General features: G+C 44.9%; 2 protein-coding genes across 2 annotated transcripts in view; both read right to left on the bottom strand.

Annotated features, from left to right (window-relative positions):
• cdk14 (cyclin dependent kinase 14) overlaps window positions 1–12,179 on the bottom strand; it is a 99,799-nt gene extending 87,620 nt beyond the window's left edge. The window contains exons 1-2 of the mRNA XM_056601538.1: window positions 11,715–12,179; window positions 9,874–9,905 (exon numbers count right to left, since the gene is read on the bottom strand). Of these exons, the coding sequence (XP_056457513.1) occupies window positions 9,874–9,905; window positions 11,715–11,808 (126 nt within the window). The 5' untranslated portion in view covers window positions 11,809–12,179. The remainder of the gene's footprint in view (window positions 1–9,873; window positions 9,906–11,714) is intronic.
• A 1,267-nt stretch (window positions 12,180–13,446) lies between these two features.
• LOC130392281 (pituitary tumor-transforming gene 1 protein-interacting protein) lies at window positions 13,447–20,365 on the bottom strand. Its single transcript, XM_056602765.1, has 7 exons — window positions 20,103–20,365; window positions 19,798–19,844; window positions 19,573–19,681; window positions 18,486–18,594; window positions 17,398–17,463; window positions 15,459–15,505; window positions 13,447–14,142 (listed from the first exon to the last, which is right to left on the bottom strand). Exons 1-7 carry the CDS (start codon window positions 20,227–20,229, stop codon window positions 14,093–14,095), a joined length of 555 nt encoding a protein of 184 aa, XP_056458740.1. The 5' UTR covers window positions 20,230–20,365; the 3' UTR covers window positions 13,447–14,092.
• Between the last annotated feature and the right edge of the window lie 5,088 nt (window positions 20,366–25,453).

Genomic DNA, 25,453 nt, shown 5'->3' with positions numbered 1-25,453 from the left:
AGTTTTCCAAAAGGAAGGACTTTGGTTTGAACCTTTGTTTACCCAAAAAACGTTGTGGCTTTAAGTCATTTTTGGGAGGATATGAAATCTTCTGTGAGATGAACTTGGAGCCTACCCTTCATATCAAGTCTGAAAATAACCCCGTCCCTATAGAATGCAACAACAGCTTGACTAACGTATCATGAACAGGGCAGGGCAGTAAGCGCAAGACTAGAATACGGGCCGAGCAGATGGGTGTAGATTGATTCACAGTGGAACATTTGTTGTTTTAGCAGCCATGTGCACAGCCCCAGTTCTGTTCCCCCATTCTCTCTCCTGCACTGGATTCCATGCCTGCTGACGTCAGCCACAGCCTCGGCACAGACTTAAGTATCAAATTCCCCTGTTTTTATCTTTTAACTCTGCCAATTTAAGCTGCATAGGAAATAAAACATGATTCACATCAGTCAGCCAAGAGAGGGGTCCCCTAGTTAGTTGTTTATTCATGCGAAACACTGCAGCGCTAAAAGAGCACCCTCCATTTTGAGAGAGTGTTGAGCCCCGGCCACTTTGGCAGCCGTAAACCGCGGAGTGACAAAAGACCTTATCGCAACGGAGATAAGGAGAGGTTGGCCAAGCAGCTGCCGAGGATAAAAGAAAGTCTTTGTTGCCAATCCCGCTTCTTAGCCAAAGATGTGCTTTCCACGCCGTCGCCGTTCTACGACTTAATACTCAGAGGGGGCCAACCTCCCACTGCACAAGCTCAACCGTGTTCATGTGTGAGAACTGTGAGGCCATTACGTCTATTTAACACCGCATTACATCCGATGTCTGACACATCCGAGCATTGCTTATTATGTATTCTGTATTTGGCATTTAGCAGGCGGTATCTCTAGCGAAGCACGCCAGTGTGCACTGGTACGTGGCATACACATTTACACTTGTTGCTTCCCATCTCCAACTGTGGCCTAATTGAGGAGATGTGCTTGTAAGCATCGCTTAGTTGCCTTAGTTGAATGAAACCGTCGACGACCAGATGGAAGAAACAGCTAGTCACTCACAATTTGTTCAATACGGGTATGTCTTACCGCTTGGTTGGTTGCTAACTTTTCACTGTCAGCTGCCATATTGTATTGTACTGATATTCTCTCTCTCTCTCTCCCTCTCTCCCTCTCCCTCCCTCCCTCTCTCTCTCTCTCTCTCTCTCAATCAAGGGACTTGTAAAATAAATCAAAGGTCTTGGGGGCTTGAGCGAAAAAACACAGTACCGCACGCAGGCACATTCCTCTAAATCTGTGTTTGGTCTCCCTCTGCTACATGGGGTAATATTACTGAAACCCAAAAGGTCAGCAAGGATAGTTTTTTTTGTCCTCCCCTGCTCTTAGTCCGTCTTTCGTCAAGCCATTTATTAAAAGGGGAACATTTACTCTGACATTTGAAAATCTCCTGAATGTAGTCGAGTTATTCAGAGACGACCACCGAGACGATACACACAAGGCCGTCGCGTTCGGTAGGGAAATTGATTTTATTTTCCTAGCATGGATGATTTATACGTCTCCGGATCACCTGTCGAATCCACATCAGCTGATTTGAAAAGAAATCCGACATTGTGTTTAGTTTTGCTCATGTCTCGTGCCACCTTTTATGGCAGCCCCTCCTACCCCGGATGACTCTCACCTGCATGACTGGCAACCAATTCATAGCCTTACCCCAGAGAGATAAATAATAAAAAAAGAGATAAATAATAAAAAAACGGAGCATATGGTGCGGCTCTGAAGCCTTCAGTGTGATTGATGCGACGTGCCTTACGACGACATCATCGCCGGGGCACTTCGCCGCAGAGAAAGCCAGAAAAGCTCTTCATCCACATTTGCATTTTAATACCTCAGCAATATCGAATCCATTACGCCTCCCCTGGTGGCCTATTAGCGGCGGGTTAATTAAAGACTAGATGAGGCCGCGGCGCGTTTAGGAGCAGACGATCTGTCTGACCCCGGGGCTGATTGTCAGGGCCTCATGCTGACCGTGAGGGCTCATCGCCGGACACATTCTACACCGCGACTCCCAGAATTACCTCCCGGGGGCGGCAGGGAAACTGAGCCCTTGCGTGACTGATGGCCGAGGCCGGCCTGCTAATTTCCACAGATAACAATAATCCTCCGATGCGCGGGGAGAAGGGCAAATCATAACAAGCTAAAAAAGACATAGCAGTAAGCAGCCGACTTCGATTTGGAGCCGTCCTGCGCAGATTGAATAAGCCGGGGCGAGATGAGCCGCACGCATGCATGCCGACTCTTCATTTAGTGAGGTCGCACCACAACCACGGGGAAGGGATCGCAATTGGTGGTGCGCACGTGCTCATGCACACACGCTCATATTCTCTCTCTCTCTCTCTCTCTCTCTCGCTCTCGCTCTCTCTCAGATTAGCCAGTTGTCACAGATCAGAATGACAGACACAGCATAAACACTGCTGGTGGCGAGAGTTTGAGCTGTGACAGTCAGTCAGTCAGTCAGTCAGTCAGCCAGTCACCCAGGCAGGCAGGCTTACAGGCGCAGAGTGACAGCGGGTGCGCAGGCTGAGCACAACAGGCATAACATTCAGAGAGGCGACAGTTAGTGAGCCCTATATGCTAAGACAGAACCAGAGTCATGCAGAACTCCAATTTGTGCTACAAATCACTCCTGTTCTCCATCTCTGGCGTCTCGCAAAGACACACACAAAATTCCCGGCCCAGCTGAGTGCAAAGAGAGGAAGGAAGACTGGACATGTTGAAGTGATTGTACAGGCAGACAGCGACAGAGCCAGAGTCGGGCTGGGGGAGGGGCGGCTCTGTATGAGGACAGACACCATGGGAACCAGTGGTCTAAACCAGCCCCTTGAGCCTGCCTGCCTGCCTGCATGGTTTTTGGCTGCTTGCTGACTGACTGGCTGGCTGGCTGCTTCATACGCTATGGGAGGATGCTCTGGCACAGCCTGCTGACTCAGCCAGCCTAGTAAATTATGCTTGGAATTGGGCAGACAATTAAGAGGTACATGCCTCCCAGACACGAGGAGAACAAAAACAACCTTTCTGCAGAGAGGAGGCTGGGCTTGTGTTGCATCGTGCCGGGGTGCATCATGGGAGCGGAGAAGAGACACCCGCAGATGTAGAGTAGGTATAGATTGCATTGATCCTGAACACCTAGAGCAAAACTCTTTCAGATATACGATACACTGGTAGTCGCTTGATGCAAAACACGGGAAGAAGTAAAAGTTTCTCCCTCAGGAGGCAGCAGGGTGATACATTATACTGTAAAGTAACTATGGTATAATCAATCAAGGTCTGGTACCCACAACGCCAGGGCTGGGGGTTTCACAGTCCTTTAGTTTTGCCAGTGCACTATTATCTAAAGACTGAAAAAAAAAAAAAAAACATTCCAATTTCTCTTTTATTTCAAATGAAGGCAAAGTCAATTGTTTTTTCCACTCAGGTTGAAATGAACAAAAAGCAATAAACAGATTGCATTGCCTGTACCGAGAATTAAAATGCACCGTTGATGGGTTCACAGTCACACCGTTATGTATTCAATATTCTGCAATAACTTAGCGGTGCGAGCGGTTACGCCCGCACAACGGATGATCAAATGTGCGGTATGTTACACGCCCCTGATTGGATCGCTAGTATGGATTAGACAGCCACACTGTTGTGCACCCTGGAGTCGTAATAAAATGCAGCCGGCCAGGGAGTAGATTCTGCCTGGGTGGAAGGCTTCAGCCTCATCTCAAGAACGGATGGACACGCTCCTCTCACGAGGCTTCCTCTATCCTACCCAGGAGACAGAGCCCTTCTCGTTCTACACTTGTTTCTGCCGCCGTGGCTTTTAAACATGTAATTTTCCGCATGCGATAGCATGGCAAAGCAGCTTTCAAAGAAATAACATTATAAGCGGCGTTGTGGCGGGGCGTGTGAAATCTTGGCTTTGATTAAACCCGGGTGACTTCAGAGCATGAGTTCATTCACTAAGTGACTGAGAGGAGAGGGCAACCTCAGGGAAAGGCATTTCCTCAGGATTGTAACGTCAAGACGGGAGGAAGTAGAAAGGAATGAGCCACCAGGCCTTTCACAGTTTGAGTCACAGTACAACAAAAAGAAAAAGCATAGGCATAAATTGTACTATATTTTACCAATTCTGATTCCTCTGCTGGAATAGAAGAGTTAGTTACATAATGCCAATGGCTGAATGCCACGTATAAGGCATTGCAGGGCACACAAGTCCATGATGAAATATCATGTCACAATAAGCTGTGGACCCAATAGCAGCAACTCAAAACTGTATCGCTAAAGGCCATGACAGCAATCGGTCCTGGGAATTAATTAAACCACGATAAAAGCAAGTTAATCAAAGAGACGTTTAAAAGCTTGTCAAAGTCACATTGTAAACCTTTCTGCGCTCTTATTGTGAATTAAAAAGACAACAATGTAATCAAGATTTCAGGGACCCTTGAAAGCCATCCCCTGTCTCTTGTGGTCAAACGGAGAAGGCAGTGGAGGAGAGATGATAAGCCAGGCCAGGCTGAGGATCAGGCACCGGGGACCGGGACGATATGTGTCGCCTATCGATTCGGTCGTAGGATGTCTGGAACTGGCACTTTATGGGTATTGTAATGGGTGGAAGGTCTTAACAAACACACACCAACAACAGATGTGCGGCGATGCGATCACTCGACGTCTCCCTCTTAAAACCAAACACTCTACCGATGCTGATGTGTGAGGTTTGCGGTCTGATGGGTCCTTATGCATTTGTTCCTTCGGGTTCCTTTACCTTTATTTATTTTTGCCTAGTCCGCTCGCTCTCGCCCCCTCAAGGGGACAGCGGTTATTGATTTTCTGTCAGGGGATGACATCAATGTCCCCGAGCTGCACTAAAACCAGTAACGTTGTCAAGTTCTAAACAGCCAGACTAGCAATCAGTAACCTTCCTTTGTTATATTACTAGGAACATTATCAGCGCTCTCTGTCGACTGGGAATATTACCTTTATTTATTTTTACTGCCAAATAAGCTTTCGAAATTGAACTTCAAACGAAACTAATCAATACTGTTAGTGTTTTACCTTCCTTGCATACAAATGTCCCCGATGGGAGTCCCCTCACACCACACACACACACACAGACACACACTTCCAGCGTGCCATGCTTTGACCTTGCAGAGTGGAGAGGAGAGGCTGGAAAACAGCTGGTTATAAGATGGAGGAAACAGGCACTACACATAATTGCCTTAGTACACTTAAACATTTGTGGGCAACACTATCCCTTGCACACGCACACAGAAACACACGTACGCGCGCACACACACACACACACACACACACACGCACAAACACAGGGAAACCGGGCGAGCGAGTGAGAAGGAGACAGTGGAACATTGAATTCCCCCATGCGGTAAACAACGTAAGCAGTGTATGGAGGTACGAAAAGGAAGTGGGATGCTGCTTGTCAAATGTTGATGGTAAATTAAAATCCATTAGAGTCACTGGCATGACAGAGACGTTGACACTAAGACTTATTAAAAATGTCAGTCGCTGGTATCGCAAGACTACCCTAGGTGCACGTACATCGACAACATCCCCTCATCTTCATTTCTCGATTCATCCTCTGTGTTGCTTGTCATGTGCAGTTAAGGTGCAACAGCAGAGTTTATGGTTGGGTGGTGCGTCCTGTGATAAAGCATCATCGCTTAAAACCGTGGGTGTGTGTGTTTTGACACACACAATGATGGTGTTTTACTTTTGCTGACACAATGTGTATGTGCCTTGCGCGGCACGTATGGTTAGCTTTCACACTGACACAAGGTGATGGAAGTAGACGTTCATTGCATTTGTTTTTTTTATTATCCGTGCATGAAAAGTAATACGAGACAGCAGAGTCCTATTCTGCTGAGAATAGATAATGAAGTTCCAATGTGACAAAGACAGGAGACAGGAGACAGGAGAGAGAGAGAGAGAGAGAGAGAGAGAGAGAGAGAGAGAGAGAGAGAGAGAGAGAGAGAGAGAGAGAGAGAGAGAGAGAGAGAGAGAGAGAGAACGCTGCTAAATAATTTATGAAAAATAAATGTTCAAATGGATTTCTGTAAACAAACAACAACAATGCTGACAGTAATTTGACAAAGACATAGCTAGACTGTAGAACCATCTCCCAGCGAGACACGTACTCCTCCCTTGTCATATGAATATATAATAATCATAGTGTGTATGAATATGAAAATGTAGGCCCCTGCTAACCAATAGCTATGGGGCTGATAAACCCTGACAAAGTCCACTCGTGTGATAACATAGGGAGAAGGTGCAGACGGACAGACAGAAGCAACAGCAGAGCCTCTAGAGAGTGAGACATGATGAAACAGGGAAGAATGGCAGCAGGAGACCCGGATAACCAAGGTGAAGGTCTGTGTGTGTGTGTGTGTGTGTGTGTGTGTGTGTGTGTGTGTGTGTGTGTGTGTGTGTGTGTGTGTGTGTGTGTGTGTGTGTGTGTGTGTGTGTGTGTGTGTGTGTGTGTGTGTGTGTGTGTGTATGTGTTTGTGTGTGGGTGCGTGTGTCTCTTTGCACGTGCGAATGCCGTTGCATGTTTGTGGGACTATGTGCGTGAGTGTCTTGTGCGTTTGTGTGCGTCCGAGTGTGTGAGGCAGAGAGCGAGAGTGATGGATGTGCGAGGGGAAGTCGGCACCAGAGAAAGTGGAAGCAGACAGAGACGGAGCGAGGGAGAAAAAAAAGAGGAACAGCTAAATGATGAAAGAAGAGGAAGTGCACAGGGCTGTACAGAGGACAATAGAGGGAGAGGACCGTGGAAGAGAGGGGAAGATAGAGGGAGAGGACAGAGGGAGAGACGGGTAGGAGAGGAGACAATAGAGAGAGAGGATAGAGGGAGAGCGAGGGAGGAGAAGACAGAGGGAAGTAAAGAGAGAGGACAAAGGGAAGAGGGAAGAAGGAGAAGACAGGAAGGAGAAGACAGAGCGAAGTAGAGAGAGAGGAGCGAGGGAAGGGATAGAAGGAGAGGACAGAGAGAGAGGGGAGAAGATAGAGGGAGAGAGGATAGTGGGATAGAGGGGGAGAAATAGAGAGAGAGGACAGAGAGAGAGAGGACAGAGAGAGAGAGAGAGAGAGAGAGAGAGAGAGAGAGAGAGAGAGAGAGAGAGAGAGAGAGAGAGAGAGAGAGAGAGAGAGAGAGAGAGAGAGAGAGAGAGAGAGAGAGAGAGAGAGAGAGAGAGAGAGAGAGAGAGAGAGAGAGAGAGGAAAGAGGGAGAGAAGAGAGGGGCGGAGAACAGGGGTAATGGACCGATGGGATACTTTGGAGTGACAGAAAAGGGGTGAAAGATAGGACAGTCCGAAAGAGGATTTATTTTCTTTTGGTATTAACAACCTTCCATATCACAGTGGGAGGGTTTTTGGGAAAGCTTTTGGAAGCAATGCCACATCAAATAAGCACTGTGATGCAAGGGAAGTCTGCCCGACCACTTTTGTTGTTGTGGTTTTGAGTATGACTTGCGCAGTTCTCATTTTCTCCAACAATTGTGCAATAGCAACTCAACAACCGGAGCCCTCATAGTTAGGAATGTGGTTTCTGTGTCCGAAGAAAACATGTGAAACGTCACAGTGTGGAGCAGTAGGCCTACGCAGTACGCAGTATGCCTTCCAGCTACAATAAAGTCTGTAAGGCCGATTTGATTCCCCTGCTAGACCTATTAAAAATGTCTTATATCAAATTATTTAATTAAACCAATTTTGCCTAATTCATCCAAGAGCATTGATATCTCCAGTCACTTAACGGATTTACGATGCTTGTGAAACGATTAGATAGTCCTTATTGTAGGACACTAACAAATGAGCATGTGTATTGTTGAAACAGACCAAATTAAATTCAAAAGATTTAATTTAGATAAATTAAAATGTTTAGATTGAAACAGGCAATCCATGTCTCAGAGACTCTCTAGATTCTAACTACATTTCTTGTTTATATTATGACAAAAACTTTACGTTTGTCTCACACTCACCCACCTACCCACCCACACACACATGAGCGAATCTTCATCGGTCATGTTCATGGTATAGCTGCAGGCCAGTGAAATCTAATTCCCTCTTCATCCCTGCAGGAAACAGAGTTTTTCCTACACTAAATTCTTTACATTCTTCCTCGGCAGCAGAGCCCATTTATAGCCAATAGCCAAGGCTAATTCCCGTGGCACTCATTTCTTGCGAGAGCTCTACTTCATGAGGTTTTTATCGTGCATTCCTCGTTCCAGAACAACATCAAGAACCAAAAAAGAAGGAGGGGGACGACCATCTCCCCCTCTCACAAATCACAAGAGAGCCGTCAAAGAGTCCCGATAAAGACGCATCGGCATTCACGATATTTACACTGAGCGGCTGCTAGCGAGCAAGCGGACAATGACTCCCATGCAAGGATCCTCTGGAAAAAACATAAAACATCTAATAGTGTGATGTTGAACGCGCTGAGCGCTCCGACCACAGACTCCGCAGAGGGCTGAGGCTGCACAGCGAGAGCCGGAGAGGGAAAACAGAATAACCCTAACCCTCGCCGTACCCCAGAAGAAGACGAGAGGGACTTTGAGCGTAGAATCAAATGAATAAGAATCGGTTGCCCCTTTTTGTTGTTGAATTGGATGTGTTACAATGCTCCAATTCAGTATCATCGTGTACGCGGATTGGCCAAATAAATACATGGAATAATGAGGAAGGGTCAGAACTAGAAGTTAAGTGCAAGTGAAGTGAGATTTGCATAATTTGGACAGAAATTGGTCCCTAAAGGAACAGGCGTGTTGAGACGGAGGGCAGCCAGGAGCACTACCACTAATAGCAACATTAAACCAGCGAAGATGTACCGCTCTACAGTATGTTTTGCATTTTGAGACAGCACACATAATGGGCACTTGAATACCTTTGTTATAGCTTTTGTTGGTGCATCTTTCAAATATATTTTTCAAAAAATTGGGCTCTGTTTAAGACTCGTTAGCTTAACAGGCCTAGAATCAACAGGCCATGAATCGTGTGCAGTGCTCTTTTATGGAACCGCATAGGAGTCTAGAGACTGAAAGAAGCTGACCATGCCTTGGATAGAGATGCACGTCTCTATCCAAGACAAGTCTATCCAGTCTGGGTGTAAATGGGGAGGGAAGAAAAATCAATGTTACTTAAACTCAAAAGGTTGACCAAGCATAAATTCCCAGCCAACACATTAAATTTAACCTACCAGTACTCACTCGGCCCTATTGAGTAGCTCATCTGGTCAAAGCCTATACACACGGGCAAATCAAGATGAGGAAAATACAGCAGATAGTAGGCGTGAGAGCGATAGAAAGGTATGTTGATAGATAGAGAGAGAGAGCGTGTGTGTTTGCATGGCTGAAAGAGGGGGACAAACACCAGAGTAAAGATACCATTTACTATATAGAAAGAGACGAGAAGCAATTAACCGACGGCAGACCGTCCTCAATGCTCTCCTATATTCTACTGCGTTTTGGTATGTTTTACAGCCGGGGCTCCCACTGAACCAGCAGACCAGATCCCATAAAGCAGCAGCAGAGCCCTGGAGGGACATCCGAGATGAGAGGGAGAAATGATGCTCTTCACATGAATACATTCCATGCGCACCACAGAGAGCAGGGTTTGCACACACAAAAGGCAAAAATCCCCCACAACAGGGACAATCCCCGTAACAGCTGCCTAAAAGCTCATGCTGACTAATTACATAGATTACACGCAAATTGTTGCGCACGATACCATTGGTTCAGTCGATGGACGAGGACAGAGAGAGACGGGTGTGGGTGGGTGGGTGGGTGTGGGGGGGGGGGGGGGTTCAACAACAGCTTAAAACAAAACGCTTTGGACTTTTGTAACTTACTTCGTCAAAGCCGCTGTCCTCTTTCTTGAACGCTGCAGGGGGAAGAAAGAGAAGAGAGAAAGTAAGAGACATCCTGCCGAACACGGAACTTCTGAGGAACGAGCAACATCCTAGAGCCATGGGGGGGGGAGGGGGTTGGTTCGGGGGTACATTCTGTGTGCTTAGGAGACGCAGGAGAAGACCGGTGATGGCTCCGAATTTGTAACTGTTACACTGAGATTTGCCACGATTTTTGGACAGCAAACACTGAGGAAGAATTAGACATGGCGGCCATATCGGTGACCTTTCGTGATGGGCTTTGTTAGCCAGACGAGCACCAGGAGAGCGATAGCAGTGATGTGGTTCTAAGCGGAGCAGCTTTACCCCCTTGATCACATACAATTCCTGGGGGGTCCTGTGATTGCTTTGTGAGAGCAATATCCATCTCGTTTAACAATAACTGAAGGTTAACCACTCTGTCCGGGAGATGCCGCCACCTTGACAGTCGCTGACGCATGACAGCTACCCCCCATCCACAAGGTTTGGTCAATAACAAACACAATGCATACAGCCAGCCCCCTCCCTGTCAAAGCCACTGTTTTAAGGTTAATAATTTCAACCTGGTTTTAATGGGCCGTGTCTCCGAACAAACGAAGGGGACCCCAGATGGCTCCGGAGGAGGCTTGAGGGGGGAGGAGCTGGTGTGATGGGTGTGGTGGTGATGGTGGTTTTTTTGGAGGGTTGGGTTGGTGGAGGGGGGTTAAATGACTTTTTCATGTCAGAGTAAGTGTTTGGAGTCAGACTCCGGCTACTCGCTGGGCCATAAAATTGCAAATTCCCTCCAGAGGCTTTTACAGTCACAATTATTCCCCACCGTGGCCATATGACCAGATCACTGCCGTTTAAAAGACGGCCACACTGCACAATACAGTGTATTTCACTTACCAAAACCAGGATGGTCACCACGATGCAGAAGGCTTAGGTAACAGGCTATTTTAGAGTTTTTCTGATGTTTTTTAAAGTAGGAAGTGACAATTACATTAATGAGATATGTTGATTGATTGATGATTGTTGATTGATGGCACACTTTACAAAAGACTCAATTGAAGTTGGCATAGGCTAATTTTAATGATAGCCTATATTATATTGTTAAAATAGAAATGTCATTAACCTTGTGCCTGCAAGTCATTATTTTTTTCTTTTGATTGTGTGGCTTTGATTAAAAATCTAGTGGGAAACTAGGCCTATAGACTATCTTAATATATATGTTTTTAGACGAAAAGGACAGAGAATCTCTATGCTGGTCAATCGATGAGTGAAAGTAGAGGCGCTGTGTTGGTTTAGAGGGGAGGAAAGAGGACCAATCCGCGCTGCTGGGAGAAAAAGTCAATGCCAATCTTTCTTCAACCGCAGGATCGACAGGACTGTAGATTTGAATTGAATGCAATTATCATCTTATCCCACACAGGCTGCCTCTGTTAGCATTTGATTTTAGAAAAATAGGATACTCTCGACACGAAATGAAGATACAGACCTATATCGTTCGATAGAAATATGTAGGCCTATAGACCGAGCATAGAGATAGATATAGGTGGAGATCTAGATAGATAGCTAGATGGAGGAGATCTAGATCGATATATAGATAGATAGATCTATAGATGGAGATCTATATCGATTTATATACATAACTTTAATCTATATATAAACAGCATATGCATGTGGCATGCTCTTTCAGATGACTTTCATTCTAGTCCACCACTATTGGCGGTGGCTTTGTGACTTCACGTGTCTCGCAGCAACAAGGTTATCTTTTAGACCGATTTTAGTCATGCAATTCAAGCAAAAATAAAGACAGTTCTTACCAATGCTTCTGAAACTCTCGGATAAAGTTCTTCTCAACTTTTTCATTTTGCCGATTTTTTCTGCAGGCTTAGAAGCTGGCATCAGATCGCACATTTGGATGACTCGTCTGCAGCGGCTCCTCGAACACTGAATATAAGGTGAAGTGGTTCAAACTGTGGGCTTCGACGTTGTTGTCTTCCAACCCCCGAAACACACGCACAGACCAGGCTCCTATCCGTGGGGATTGGTTTGAATGCAAAAACGGCTTTTAAGAATGCCCCCTATATGTTTAGAATCTCAACTACATTTCTATTCCATTAAACGGACGATGCACCAAGCAGAGTGGTAGAGAGCCTATAACAGAGCTGTCGTCATTAAAAATCGGATCGTCTTAGTTTCTGCACCGAAAACTGTAAATGTTTTTCTTCGGGGTTTTTGTCCCACTCAGTCCCTGCTCCACCGCAATCTGGATGTCATTTTTGGGATTCTCTCTCTGGTTTCACTGAGAGAGAGAAAAAAACACCCCAACCCGCCCTTGAATCTCCCTGTTGGTCGAGGAGAAGAGGACGGGATGTTTAATTCGCTATCAACGAAGTCGGTCAAACCAAGAGCCCGCCCCTCAGCCTGAAGGGAATGTTTTTAATGTGAGCGCAGCTTGCAGCGCAGACAGATCGATGGCGGTGACCCCCGTCTGCTAATGCTGAACTCTCCAACGTCCTTCTTGACTGACATTAAAACCTTCGATATCATCCTTTACGTTCAAGTTCTTTAAAGACAAAGCCTAAGAAGGAGTTTTAATCAGAACTGTTTAAATCAAATCTCCGATCACATCACATCAGCAGATGTGTGGTATAAGACAAGTATTAACAAACTAATGGCCACTGGTAAATTCACTGAAATAGATATTGACCTACAGAATCTGGGTCTATTCGCTCACTTTTCCTGCGCCAATTGTTATCAACCATCAACTAATTTAATTGCCCCACGACCCTTTTTTAATCCAACACTATAAAATGTATTTTGTAGGTTGATAGCCAACACCAACTGTTTGATGCAGGTTTACTAAAACAATGATACCTTTGATTGTGGTTTTTACCATATGTCATACTACTACTGAAAGGTTAAATTGTTTAGTTATTGGGTGCAGCCTCATTACGTTTAATTGGACTTCAGTGTAGTGGATGAGTTAATGACTCATCACTCATTTACACAGATTCACCACCTGGAGCCACCAGTCCACTCAAAGTACTGTGTGGCACTGTACCTGATGGACATGAATGCTAATTTGCCCTCCGTTTTTTACACTTTATCTTTAACTATTGGTTTATATTTGTCATATTATTGTTATTCTATGGTTATATTGTCTTCTGTTTGATTTCCTCCATCACTCGACTCAACTCAACATGTGCGTCTGTAACAAGCTCTTATGTTTCTCTGTAGTGGCTTACTGATCAATCCTTTACCTTAAACATTAATAAGCTAAACCTAAAGGGCATCCAGAGTCTTCTACATGGTGTGAAGTGGTTATTGGTGATCAGATTTGATCACTGACGTTACTGTAATCACCGCAGAGCAGGAGAACCGATCACGAGGCTGTTAGACCCTGATGACATGTCTAGAGCTTCTTGCGGCGGGTCTCTAAGGTAACATCAAAGAGTCTAGCCTGATGACGCAGAAGCAGAAGATGATTCCCCTCTGCCAGAGTACAGCACACAGACAGCCGACTGCTTAGGCTTCCAGAACAATCAGACAACATCCCACTACGTCAGTCGTTTTAATATACACTTTTATTGTATATGCACAACAAAACTGAGACTTATAAGAATATTTGACAATATATGTTTGAATTGCAAAGATGTATTCACATCTACCCTGTTGTTCTAGTCTACGTCTGGGGTTTGCCAGATCTGATAATCACCCAGAATTTCTATTTGGTTTCACTTAATAATTCAATCCAATCATGAAGGGCCAACATTCAGTACTTCCTGAATCGCTGAACATTTGAACAAAGTATGGTTATCTGCAGTTTCACCGAAACTGACAACAGATCTGAACACAGGCTTAACATAACAGCTAATAGAAGAAAAGAGACAAAGAATGTTTAAAAACAAAATACAATCAGTGCTAATACTGCTTCACTTCAGGCACACAGAAAATGTATTTCTTCTTCATTTATCTTTAAGATTATGTACAATGACAATCCATGTCTGGTCAATATAATACGTTCAAAAGTAGGATTTTACTTTAAATTACGTCTTTGTATAACTATTCAAATTGAATCATGGTTAAGCTAAAATTAAGAACTTAAGGTCAGTGAGGGTAGTCAGAACATTTCCTGGTGTGTGTGCATACATGTATTTATGTATGTGTGTGTGTCCCACTCTCCCACCCTATTGATTTACTCATTCTCAAGCTTGCTGTACTTGCTGCTGGAATCGGCCATCAAACCTGGAGGACGGAGATGGAAGTCAGATTAATAGTGACGATAAAATAAAAACATAATCAAAATATATCACCCTTTTTTCTTCTTCAGTCATAGATAGTAGGAAGGACACGGGCCACCTCAACATATTTGGACATGGTAAAGCGTTGCGACGTAGAACGATGCACTCGTGTAGTGCATGTGGCACCGCGAGGCCTTCCCCTGGAGGATGCTCAGACTGAACGGTCATCCATCACTTCTGTCACGTCCTCCGAGCAGAACACAATGTCAGCGTCGCATAACCAGGTAGCACATCTCACCTTCGCTTACCGGAACGACAGGGTGTGTGCCCGTACGTGCACCCGTGCACAACTGCCGTGCAGGAGCACGGAAGGATTCCTCCCCGTGCCGTTCTGTGTCTGGGCATTTCGAATTATGTCCACGTCATTCAAACCTTTTTGACGAATGACGGGCCATGACCTCCCAAGATGTCTACGGATCGGGTTGGTTTGTTTCTGCACAATGCCGCCGGAAGGGACGAACCGATAAAGGGCATGGGGTTCTACGATGGCTGACCTTAAAAAGGTAATACATAACTTATATGACGTCAATGCTCGTATGAACTAGATTTAAACTGATTTGCTTGAACAAAATGTATTCGTTTATAGAGGTCGTAGACAGCTTGAATGAATATCGGGATGATGGCTTCTATAGTTAGCCTGCTATTTGCTATTTGCTGAGGGACTCGATACATGCAGTGTCAGGATACTGACTATGTGGTGGAAGAACCAATTTCAACCTCTAGAGGGGGTGGGGGGGGGGGGGCGGGTAAGCTTCTCTGGCTGAACAGACTGAACACATAACACCCTGCAGAGACTTTCATCATCCTCAGGTATACAACCCAGTCTGTTTACTGTGTAGAGACACATGTCCAGAGCAATCTAAATACTGTTCCTCATGCAAGGGGTGAAAACTGGACGCATAAATGACACCAAGGAAAAATACATTATATTGACTGCTTCAAGGAAGAAAAAAATAATCAATGGCTTTTAATGTTCTCGGCCCGGTAACAAGAAGGGAAAACCTGCAGGCATCATTAGGAGGTAATATAGCCTGACACAAAGCAAAGATGAATCGCCGTCCAATAGATTCGTTCACATGGAGTTGGCGTTACCCTTCTGTTCTCTGTGCTTCTGGCAACGCTGAATAATTCTCTGCTGCTACCAAACAGCAACAATAGTCAACAACTACGCAGTTGGTATGCAAGACGAAATAAGGAACAATGTGCATTTATGCTAAACTGAGGTTCAAAGAGAGGTGTGTGTGTTTGGAGGAGACATACCATACTTCCTCCTGATATCCTCATGCCGGTTCTTTCTCTCCCCGGTCCTAGAAACAGCAAGAGGAAGCGTGTTAAAAATGTAAAAATAGTCCCCATATGGTATAAGCTTTGGAGCTACCACTTTAAAAATAAAATAAAGAAATACAACACCCTAAAAACTGCTGACACATCATGGGGATAAAAAACACACACAAGAAGCAAAATCCTGCTACGTGTGTTTAGGGTCCCCGGGTATCGACTTCATGTCATTGTTTACATCCCATAATGTACATGGCTAATTGACAGTGAAAGTGGCCGTGCTTCACACAGTGAGTGTAACAGCACCCGTTCGTCAGCCCTGCAGTGTGCCTGTTCTGGGGGAATACAAAGGATCTGCCAAGCTGTTTTCCCTGTGCCTTTGACTTCCAGGGGGCATCAAATCCACTCCATCTTCACACAAAGGGTAGGCGTAAATCAGGCGGGGACTTTGTTGCCAGGTTGTGATCTGTGAGCAATCAGGGCAACAGAGAGACGAGATGGGGCCACCTGCCATCTGCACCCAGCTCCAGCCTCACAACCCCCCCCCCCTTCCCCCCCTCCACACCAGCCCCTAAAACATAGCCACAGATATTGGCAACAAGTGGGGAGGACAGAGGAAGAGTGGATGAGGGATTTGGAAGAGATTAAGTATGCTTCTGGTCGGAGGGAGCAAAATCGACATGCTAAACGTGGCTTAAAAGGCAATCACAGTTCAAGTTGACTCAACATTTGAGCATGTCAAGAAAGTCAAGTTCCCCATCTTCATAACACCCAGAACTCAGTCCCTCTCTCTCTCTCTCTCTCTCTCTCTCTCTCTCTCTCTCTCTCTCTCTCTCTCTCTCTCTCTCTCTCTCTCTCTCTCTCTCTCTCTCTCTCTCTCTCTCTCTCTCTCTCTCTCTCTCTCTCTCTCTCTCTCTCTCTCTCTCTCTCCCCATCTTTACCAAATCTCACAACTGTCAGACCGTCCTTGGTGAATATAAAGCTGAAAAATAAACCTATTTATCTCTAGGATAGATTGAAGGGGGAACAGCAGATTTGGTGCAGCAGCAGTCGAGGGGTAGGAGACGTGATTAGAGTGTGTGTGGTTGCATTGCATGTGTGGTGACTGTCGTCATTTCCCCTCCAGACACTTGGTGTCCAGCTGGACCTGGGCTGCTGCCTGGCTCCTCCGCGCTGCCTCTCCACCAGAGATGTCTCCCAGGCCCGGCCTACACTGATCCCACGATCCGCTCCTCGTGCCTGGGTGTCCGTTTAGCAGGAAAGACACTGTGTATGTAGGTCAGTGCACTGATACTAACACTGGGGCTCTGATGGCTCAGCCGTGCACAGGGGCCCAAGTGAAGTCTGGCTCAGGCAGACATAAACCCCGGACGCGTTCCCCGTCCCTCGCTCGTACACGAGCAAAGGGAGGCTTGAGCTTTCGCTGCAGCCCTGCGAGTGATGATAAGCCGCAGTCGGCCCAACTTTCTTTCTGCATGAACGCATACATTTAACAGCCTATCAGCAGGCTATGCTGAGAGGATGAGCTGGGAGACACTGTGGAGAGAACCCGGACGAAACGAGAAGAACCCAAGGCTCCGACATTCAGTCAGGCACCGGAAGAACTTTAGACGAAGAGGAAATTCGCCGTCCTAGGATGGCGAAACCACACACACCGCTCTCTAAGTGAACGTTTTCACGACCAATGCGTGGACGCAGACATAAGTGCCAGTTACCTGACCTCAAGAACATTGGGCGAGTTTGTACGATTTGCGAGTCAGTCAGTTGCGCCCTTGAATTCACAAAACAAGAACAAAGTGTCCTTTCTATAGTATAGCTAGGCCGTTTGCGGGCTGCTGAGTGTGGTAACATCGTTAGACGTGGCTTCTAAATCAAAAGGCAACAGAAAAGATAACGCTAATGTTGGACTGGTTCCTCTCACCGCTCTTCAGCACGCTGTCTGATCTCCTCTCTCCTCCTGGTGAACTGTTCGTCATCTTGGTCTGGCCTGGAAACACACACACACACACACACACACACACACACACACACACACACACACACACACACACACACACACACACACACACACACACACACACACACACACACACACACACTAACTAACTAAAATTCTGAAATTTCCAAATCACTGCCAGAACGGCTGTGTTGTAATAAAGCAGTAACATTGCTAGAAGAGGCACATAAGCGGAAATGTCCATCTGACGAAAGATGCTTTCACCTGCAGCGGGCATACCAATCGAAATACTTTGCTGATGACATGTTTGAATCTGCAACTTTATCTTCAAACAAAACTGGATGAATTCTGAAATAAGGGAGCTCTTCTCCGTCTGCCCTATCCAGAGTCCATACGTTTTACTTCCATCACCTGAACTGCCCCTTGGCCCATCTTTTTCAACATTACTATGCCATGTGTGAGCGGCGCAAAACAGAAACATTCCACAATGTAGCTGCATTGTGGAATGTCGTGCCCTAAGAGGAAAGTGGAAGTATGGCTTTCAGACCACAAATGAAACATATTTTACCTTTCAAATAAAGTCAGGAAAAAGTTCACATAAAAAAGAATTGCTGTGCTTTATCAAAAAAAGCTCTTGGCCTTTTCAAATGGATAATCATACTTGCGAGAGTGACAGTTGGGTGTCAAGCCAGAATGCAGTTGATTGACTTTGTGAATCCCCCACGTATTTATTTATATACTTTTGACATCTGACTGACGCCTTGGTTTCTGCATAATAAGAGCATCACACAAATCCCCAGACACATGACAATTGTATCTTGTGTTGAGGCTAGTCTAGGGTCTGAGCAATCTCTTCTCCAGAGAAGGAGTTTTGATGCTACACTGCAGTACACTCGATGCTGTATTTTGATGCTTTGTATTAATAAGCATTTCCCTGGTGGTTCCATTTTACGGTTTGCTTCAAAGCGCTATAAAAGGGCAATTTAACCATCACTTTTTTTCCTTTGGGTAACAGCAGCAGCCTGTTTATGTCACCTTTTGTTTAGTCTTACCCTGAACGACATCTCCTACAGCAGCAGCACCAACAGCAGCATACAGAAATGGCGATTAGGATGCTCCCTGCCAGCATTGCCATGGCGATAATCAGGACCTCAAAGTTCACTGTGACAGAAAAAAACAAAAAAGACGCATAGTGAACATCTGCCCTCGTCATCTGGAACCCAATAATTTCAAGGAAATATTTTGACAATTGCTAGAAAACATACTGAGTGCATAATGTGACAGGTTGTGTTTCACACATGAGGCAGAAAACGAAACCTTCTTATTAACTCCTATTAATGAAATATAAAAAAATGCTGAAGAATACAATTATGGGTTGCCTCAAAAATAGCTCTGGCGAACCACAAAAGCAAGTTGCAGTTGACCGATGAAGCAATGCTGCCACCCAGTGTCAATGTAGCGCAACTACACCTACTGCATTTGTGACAATGAAACTAAACGAAACTTAAGACACCAGATTGCTCTAGCACATATTTGCATGTTGGAAAGTTGGGGTTATTTTTGGACAATCCACCAAACACACACCTTTAACTTATGTTTGATATTACTTGTGCCTAGAGACAGGAATCGAGTGTTATAAACCTATGCTTCAATTAAAGTAAGAACAAAGGAGAAAATACCATATAACTCTCGTGTTAACACAAAAAAAGTGTGTGTGTGTGTGTGTGAGCGTGTGCGCGCGTGTGTGTGTGTGTGTGTGTGTGTGTGTGTGTGTGTGTGTGTGTGTGTGTGTGTGTGTGTGTGTGTGTGTGTGTGTGTGTGTGTGTGTGTGTGTGTGTGTGTGTGTGTGTGTGTGCGTCCCAGCACATGAAAAAGCTTTAAATAAGAAGAAGAGAGCAAAGTACGTTTCTCTCGTGTTAACACAAAAACACATTTCAGGAAACCCGAAGAAATGATGTTTGGGAAGCTCCTCCCCAAATAATGTCATCATGAAACTAACATAAATGGATAAATGCATAGTGAACATTTGTCTCTATTTGACTGCAACATGTCCCAGTTAAAAAAAAACTCTTGAGGTGATACACATGTTTACTGGTGCATGTGCTTGTGCGTGTGCGTCCCAGTAGACGCAGCACCCACCCCAGCAGACTCCCCAGCGCGCGTCGGACAGCTTGCATTCCGCTGAGGAAGGGAGCAGGTGGCTCACGGGGTAATCCGTACAGGTGTCGTTGGTGTAACACCATAAACACTACGCAGAAAGCAAAAAACATGTCAATAACCAAAGTGATTTTGATAGTGATCTTCGTTATGATCTCCACACACAGCCACACAATGTAATGAACCAGAAGGTCCTCTGGGCCTTACCTTGGATGACTGGAGACAGGAGTTGCATGTTGTGGATGCAGAACACGCTGGGAAAATGAAACGAATATTTAGAGACTTAGGCTGACCTTTGTGCCAAATGATGACTACTTCTACTTTCCCCTGTTGGATTTGATGGCTGATCGCAGTGTGACGCATTTTAAAGACAGTATGCCTTGCAACAAATTCTACAGAAATGCAAGGACTGCATGTGGCAAACAAAGCTTATAGAGTAGTAGTGGTAGAATTGTGAATATTAGTAGTATGACTAGTGTAGTACTAGTACAAGTATAAAAGTTGGTGCTTACGTTTCGCTGGAGGTGTGACGTTAACGTCCGTTTGGCATTCCGTCTGGCCGATGAAAACTAACAAAACTACTGTGAAGAACACCGACATGGCGACACAATTTTTGTGTGAATGATTCATATTCGTCATTCAATCGAGCAGGGTAAACGTTAAATAACAGTGGTCATCAAATCGGTCTAATCCAGGGGTTCTCGTTCTCGCCCTTCTGATCCTGTGATGTTATCGCTGATGAACTGGTACTTCCTGGATGTGTTGAGGTGGGCGTGTCAGTCACGTGCCAAGCCTGGCGGGGGGAGCTTGTCTTCAGCCTTCATGGTAGCAATGGAGAGAGGACCGTGAATTTTGGCGTTATCCCGGTCTACCGCAACGATATTTCCCGTCTCTTATTTCGTACGTAAATTAACAGTCCCGGATGAGAATAAAATGACCATTACAAAAAACTACAATGACAAGAAGAATAGGTATTAATTCTAACCCTTGATTGAAAATGTGAAAAGCAATATCCGACACATTTATCTATCGAAAGTCCCGCCCCTCTCTCTCTATTCTCTCACCGCTAAACGTATGTAACTGAACGATCCTTCCTCCCTCTAGCGCTGATTTGGAGCAACCCGTTCCAGTCATTAACAGGTTTTGTTATTCTTGATCAATAGTAACCGCTCATTATGTTTAATATACTGCCTATCTTTATGATTCGATCCAACAGGTAACCAGTAGCCTATCTACCGATTTGCAATCTATCTGATCGTGGTAAATACTACATTACATTTTTATTTGTGATATCTTTCCATGCATACTGGTCTTGGATCACATCAAAGCATTATTGCCAATTCCATTAACCTACATTTCGTAACGAGAAACGAAAGACAAGTTGCAATGTCTCTTTTGTAAATTTGTCTAATGGTGAGGCAACCAGTAACTAATCGTTATGCGGTTCTTTTCCTTGTGATTATTTAGTAGAACGAGTTTCAAGAAAATTGATATTAATGTATAGAAGTTTTGGGAGGGCACTGATCAATTACATTAAGCTCCACTGGTTCTGAGTAGAAGTTTGGCTGATCAGTTAAGTAAATAAATATTAATGTATATGAATGCCATATAAATTGTCCCATCTGTCGTTTAGACGCATATTTTTGGAATATACAAAGTTTAGTTTCGTTGTTTTGGCCATACTGGACTGGAGTGCATTCGCCACTAGGTGGCGGTAGGATTCTAGGCAAGGGTGCAAACGGTCGGTCAGAACATAGAGGTAGGAGGGCGCCAAAAACGAGGAACCGCATGGCAAAGTGTATACAGAATGAATTGGCATGACACTAGGCCTATACAACATGCGTTTAAGAAGAATTCACGCTCTTTGTTTCAACATAGTTTGCCCAACAATGTCTTTCATATCGAGTGTCAATCTGTGCAGCAATTTTTCTAAATATATAAGATATCTCTTTGAGTAAAATATTTAATTTGCGCTTGCATCTGTCATGCATCACAATTAAAGGGAACCGACTGAATGGTTGAACCTTCTGAATCCCGTCTCATGTGTTGGACATATGCTTCACCTGGCCGCTGTTTCCCCTCAGAGAACTAAAACGGCAATAGCAGCTGTCCTATTCATCAAATCCTGTGTAAAAAAAATGAACAAAAGATGTTCCCTTTTTGTTGCAGAAAATTACCTCAATTATGGTACAAATTGATGCATCTATTTATCTCTTAATTGTTGCGAAAATTGCGCAGATTAAATAGCATATTCTCAAGATGGTTTGTTTCTTTGGAATATCCCAACTTTTCAGGTAGGCTTCACTGAAACATTTTTTTTTAACAAGTTTTGCATCCTATACGTTAATATGCATTAGTAAGACCTATTCCATGCCTTCATATAATATCACAAATTATTTTAAGTAATACAGCCCCTTTCAAGTACCGAAAGCTCTTTGTGTGTGTAGCAACCATCGTGATGCACAGCTGCCAGTATGGGCTCACCAAATACTGGCTCTCCCGCTGGAGAGATTAGGAATGATCCAATAAGGGACAGGGGATGATTAGGGGGCGATGCTGGTACAAGAGCCAGGTTTGGAACAGGCTGCACCTGTGTCAAGCTTTGAACAGGACATCAGCGTTGGAACCCCTTCTCTTGCGATGAGTGTAAGGAGTGCTTGATAACCACATGGAGACCTTGGTTTAACGTCTCATCCGGAAGATGTTGCTCTTCAACAGAGCAGCTGTCGTTGTCCTGGGGCATTGAGGACACTACATAGGACAGAGGTATGAGCACCCCCTATTGGTTCTCCACCACCTCTACCTGCACAAACTGGTCTCCCATCCAGGGATGGACCAGGATCAGCCCTACTTAGCTTCCAGAGAAGCCACTTTATGGTTCTGCCATATAAACACCAAGAGTGAGAACCGTGGCAGTATGAATACGAAATAGCATTGGGCTGCCAATGTGCATCGGATTTATTAGGTCACAACGGGAAGGTCTAACAGGGCCAAAAGACGGGCCACAATGCACCTCGACCCTGCGTTGCAGCAAGCGGGCCGATTCCAGTCATCAGTGTGCAGAGCACGGCGCAGCCTTCTTTCTCTCCCTCTCTACACTTTCCTCTCGCCCTTTTCCACTTCCATTTTTTATCCTTCCCCACTCCTCTACTGCTGTGTCTCTTCCTCTCCTCCGTCTCCTCTGGCTCAGTGGTGTGTTTCCATGAGATAAGACCCTTGCTCATTTCACACATGAGCAGAGTGGAGTTGGTTGAGGTTGTGCGTCTTTATTTTGTGTGCGTGTGTGTGTGTGTGTGTGCCAGTGTGTGTGAGAGAGAGTGTGTGCATGCTGAATTGTTGATACCTTCATCTACATCCGAGTATGTGCACACTTGTATGGCACTGTGTGGGTGTAATGTGTGTGTGTGTGTGTGTGTGTGTGTGTGTGTGTGTGTGTGTGTGTGTGTGTGTGTGTGTGTGTGTGTGTGTGTGTGTGTGTGTGTGTGTGTGTGTGTGTGTGTGTGTGTGTGTTTGTGTATGTGTATGTGTGCACGCACATGCTTGAATGTGCGCCAGCGTGTCTGTGTTTGTGTGTGTGTTCCTGTTAGTTTGTAAATGGCTTCTTATGTTGGCTGGAAGCAAAGTGTAGTTGTACAACAAAGTTTCAGGCCGCTTTTCTTAATTTTTGTCATAGGTTGTTACACGTTACTTCATAAGGCTATTATCATTTTGTTGCATAATAGTCTTTAACATGCAAACGCAATTTGCAATAATATGTCCCCTAGCGAATAAGCAAAGGAAGAAACTTCTCCCCACATGGAAAATTAGGAGGGATCCAAAAAGTGATCTGATAATAACCGCACTCTCAATGTGATTCCAGGGAACCCGCTTTCATTGCTGGTGGACTCCAGGTCGTCCTCTGACAACACATGCTTTATAAAGGTGCCTGCGTTGAATATAGCAATTTAATCTATACCTTATAAGAGCTTGAGGCTGTGTAGTTATTAAAGAACTGTCACAGTGAACCCCGTCTCCTCTAGAGAGAGGGTGAATATACAGAACACCTTCACATCACCCACGCGTAAGATTCAGCATTTACCATCTGGTAAAGTGTAAAAAAAGGACAAGCTGGCAAATGAGATATCTATCTGTTAGAGCCGAGGATACTGTGTTTTATGGGCATTCTGTTGCACACAAAACCCGTTGTCTGTATGTTGCTTAAGTATGAAGAAAAAAGGCTCCAGTATCAACAACATAATAAGCACAGAACCCATCTCTAGTTGGGTTGCCAAAGGTAAATACTTAGTACCTGTCTTTTGACATTTTCTACGAGTGGTATATTTCATTTATCTCGCAGGTAACCTGTGGGCTGTATATGTCAAAACAAACATTTGTTCACTTGCTCAGACTTAAGAATAAATATTATTCAAAACAAAATGTTTAAATCATTTTAAAAGGTAGCTTTCAGCACAAACTTATTTAGCTATAATTGATGTATTTAAATATTTGAATTGTTCCTTTTTTTCATCATCACATGTTGAATAACTGAATATCTAGCATCATCAATAGGCTACGAAGGTCAATACAAATCTCATGTCGACATCTTTAAATTTCCAGTCAAGGGACTCCTGGCTTCTCCCTCCCTCTGTGTTCAGATACATTCTAATTGTATCATTTTTCCCAGCGTGAAAAAGCACAGCGAGGCTTTAGACATAATGTAGAGCCCCATAATGGGGCTTGAATGGATGCAATTAGAGTAGCTGAATATGAATTATTGACTCATAAATCAGTCTGGTGGTCAGGTAATAAGCATACACTTTCGAAGTGGCAACAAACAATGGGCTGATTACTGACCAATTACCTGGTTAATAATGCTTTCCCGGAGAAAGCCTGTTGACTTGTCACAACACGGGGGCGGCCATAATGGACTTATTAAGGGCCTTGTAAACATGGTAGGAAAAAGGTAGCACAGTCTACCTCACCCCTGGACTCTCTCATGTGGTTATTAGCTGTGCTGAATATACCGTGTGACGGGACCTCGGTAGGGTTTAAGCTTCGGGTCAAAGCTAATCCAATCGAATCTCTCTATCACATGAACTGTGGATGTCTGTCACGATGGAAGCTTCGGTGCGGCTAATAGACGCTCTGAATAGCGCCTGACTCCGCCTCTAAAGAAGTCCCCCACAGGGAGGCTGATTTGTATAATCCTATTTCATGTCATGCGTCCCCTTTCACCCCTCCTCGTGGACCACCAACGGCTGCCCCTATGCTACTATTATATATCTACTTCGTCTCTGGTGCTAATAAACGACCACCGCCCCAGGGACTCTCACACCCCCCGGCTCCCTACTCGCTGCTGATCCCTTCGGTCGTAAGAAAAAAACGGCCATTTTGAAAATTGAATTTGGCTGGCAATTTCTCCTCATGGCTAATCCCTTGGCCGGCCTGCGGGATGATTGGCATGTAATTATTGGCTGTTCACTCAGTGTGCACTTGCTGGCTGTGGCATCCCCCCCCCCCCCCCCCCCCCCCCCATCCCACACACACATACTCTCCATACTCGCCGTTCAATCGAACAAATTGCCGTTCTCTCATCCTTTCCTCGTATCATCCAACCTCCACCTTCATGGTGTTTGTCTTACTGCTCTCAGCTCTGTCCGTCTCTCCTACGATCTGTGGAGTCGGTAGTTACCTAGAGAGAGATTGAGTGAGAGGGAGATGGAGTGGGAAGGAGATAGAGAGAGAGGGAAATTGAGAGAGAGGGAGGGAGATGGCGAGAGAGAGAGAGAGAGAGAGAGAGAGAGAGAGAGAGAGAGAGAGAGAGAGAGAGAGAGAAAAAGGAAGAGAGAGAGGGTGCTCTTTTTCTTCTTTATGGACAAAAAAG

The sequence above is a fragment of the Gadus chalcogrammus genome, chromosome 11 (genome assembly GCF_026213295.1).
Source record: "Gadus chalcogrammus isolate NIFS_2021 chromosome 11, NIFS_Gcha_1.0, whole genome shotgun sequence".
Lineage (NCBI taxonomy): Eukaryota > Metazoa > Chordata > Actinopteri > Gadiformes > Gadidae > Gadus > Gadus chalcogrammus.
This window is presented reverse-complemented; position numbering and strand designations above follow the sequence as displayed.